This window comes from Alligator sinensis, unplaced genomic scaffold (genome assembly GCF_000455745.1).
Source record: "Alligator sinensis unplaced genomic scaffold, ASM45574v1 scaffold49_1, whole genome shotgun sequence".
Lineage (NCBI taxonomy): Eukaryota > Metazoa > Chordata > Crocodylia > Alligatoridae > Alligator > Alligator sinensis.
In genome coordinates, this window is record NW_005841970.1 from 1226895 (window position 1) to 1228449 (window position 1555).

General features: G+C 34.7%; 1 protein-coding gene across 1 annotated transcript in view; it reads left to right on the forward strand.

The window, feature by feature from the left end:
• The window catches only part of LOC112549810, an 11159-nt gene that overhangs the window by 4772 nt on the left and 4832 nt on the right, over positions 1-1555 (forward strand). The window contains exon 4 of the mRNA XM_025200545.1: positions 1222-1352. Coding sequence (XP_025056330.1) covers positions 1222-1352 — 131 coding nt within the window. The remainder of the gene's footprint in view (positions 1-1221; positions 1353-1555) is intronic.

The following is a 1555-nucleotide window of genomic DNA, read 5'->3' on the forward strand; positions in this document are numbered from 1 at the left end:
TTTTGAATTTGAGTTTAATCTTTAATCTGCTAGTGCACATTGTTGGAATTTTTTCAAATTACATCTTGTATATTTCTTCATATATGAAATAGAAAATTTATGTTATGTAGGCTATTATGAAATGTTCTATAGGAGATTAGATCAAGCACGATATGAGATTAGTAGATAAAACATGTAACAATCCCTAAAATTCAATCTTCTATACTTAAAAATATCTCTATGTCCAGGCACTGTCTTGGGTTGGCCCTGATTTATTTATAATTTGATGCATAAATTGACATGCATAATTTGATTATCATTGTATTCAGTTTTACCTACTTGGAGAAAAAGGGGGAAACCAAAAGAATATTATAAAATTATATCACGATTCCCAGGATAAGATTCTAATCTCAAAAGTTCAGTCTGTTTTTTAAACATTTTCTGATATCTCTGCTACTTTACTAGGGGAAATTATATAGCACAATGCATTGTCCAGATGTAAAGGGATCTGAGATAAGTGAGGAAAATAATTAGACATGGAAAGACTTCCCTCTGAAGAGAATTTGGAAAAATAATTGGACTATTTAATGTAGAGAGCACAAAAGAGTTCAGGTTGTGGAGGTATATAAAATCAATGAGAAATTATATGAATGGTAAATAGGTGCTTCTATTTACTTTCTTAGAATATAAAAAAGATGTTTAATAAAATTCAAAGGCAAAAATGCTGAAGGTGAAAAAAGACACACTTTCCTACACAATGTATAATCTAACTGGGAAACTGAATGCTACAATATATCATTGAGTCCAAAACTTAGTAAAAGTCTGAAAAGACTTTTCAGACAAAAGTCTGAAAAGAGGTTTCAATATTTTTTCTCAATTAGTTTAGCTAGGTTAAAAAATGAGTTAGCATGTTAAACTGCCAAGCTTCAGCGTTTAGACCAAGTACTAATTGTGAGGAAATAAGAAAGAAACTTCTTTTCTAAAGATTATTTCAGAGCTTTACATTATGTCAGTTCATTCTGAACCGTCTAGTAGTGGCCGTATTTAGAGAGGTGATACTGGCCTATCATAAGAGACAATACATGTCCCAAACAGTTTACAACCTGGGTCTCTTTAAACTGTGTCTCTTCAACAGCCAAGCAGCAGGTGGCTCAGAAACATAAAGTGTTTTTTTTCATAGACACAACAGCTGGTCATTTGCAGAGGCAGATATCAAGGCTTGTTCTTCTTTCTTTTGTCTAGTTACAAACATATGACTATAAGTGCCATAATAAGCCGGACCAATGGAGCATCTTGCCCAGTCTCCAACACTGGTTGGAGTTGATGCTATACAGGGAAAGCATCGAACCAGATACCTCTGTCACAACCCAAAGGTGTGATTTTGTTTTGTGTGTGCTTTGGCACCACTGAATTATTTTCCCGCCAATTTGTAGCTTTCTTTGCAGTGTGCATTTCTTCTTTGCAGCACAGAGATGCACGGTGCAAAGAGTTCCCGCCATTTGTATTCTAATTCGAGCCCCATTATTGGCTTGCGTGAAATTATTCACACGTGGCGGCTAGTGATTGGCTTGCTAGC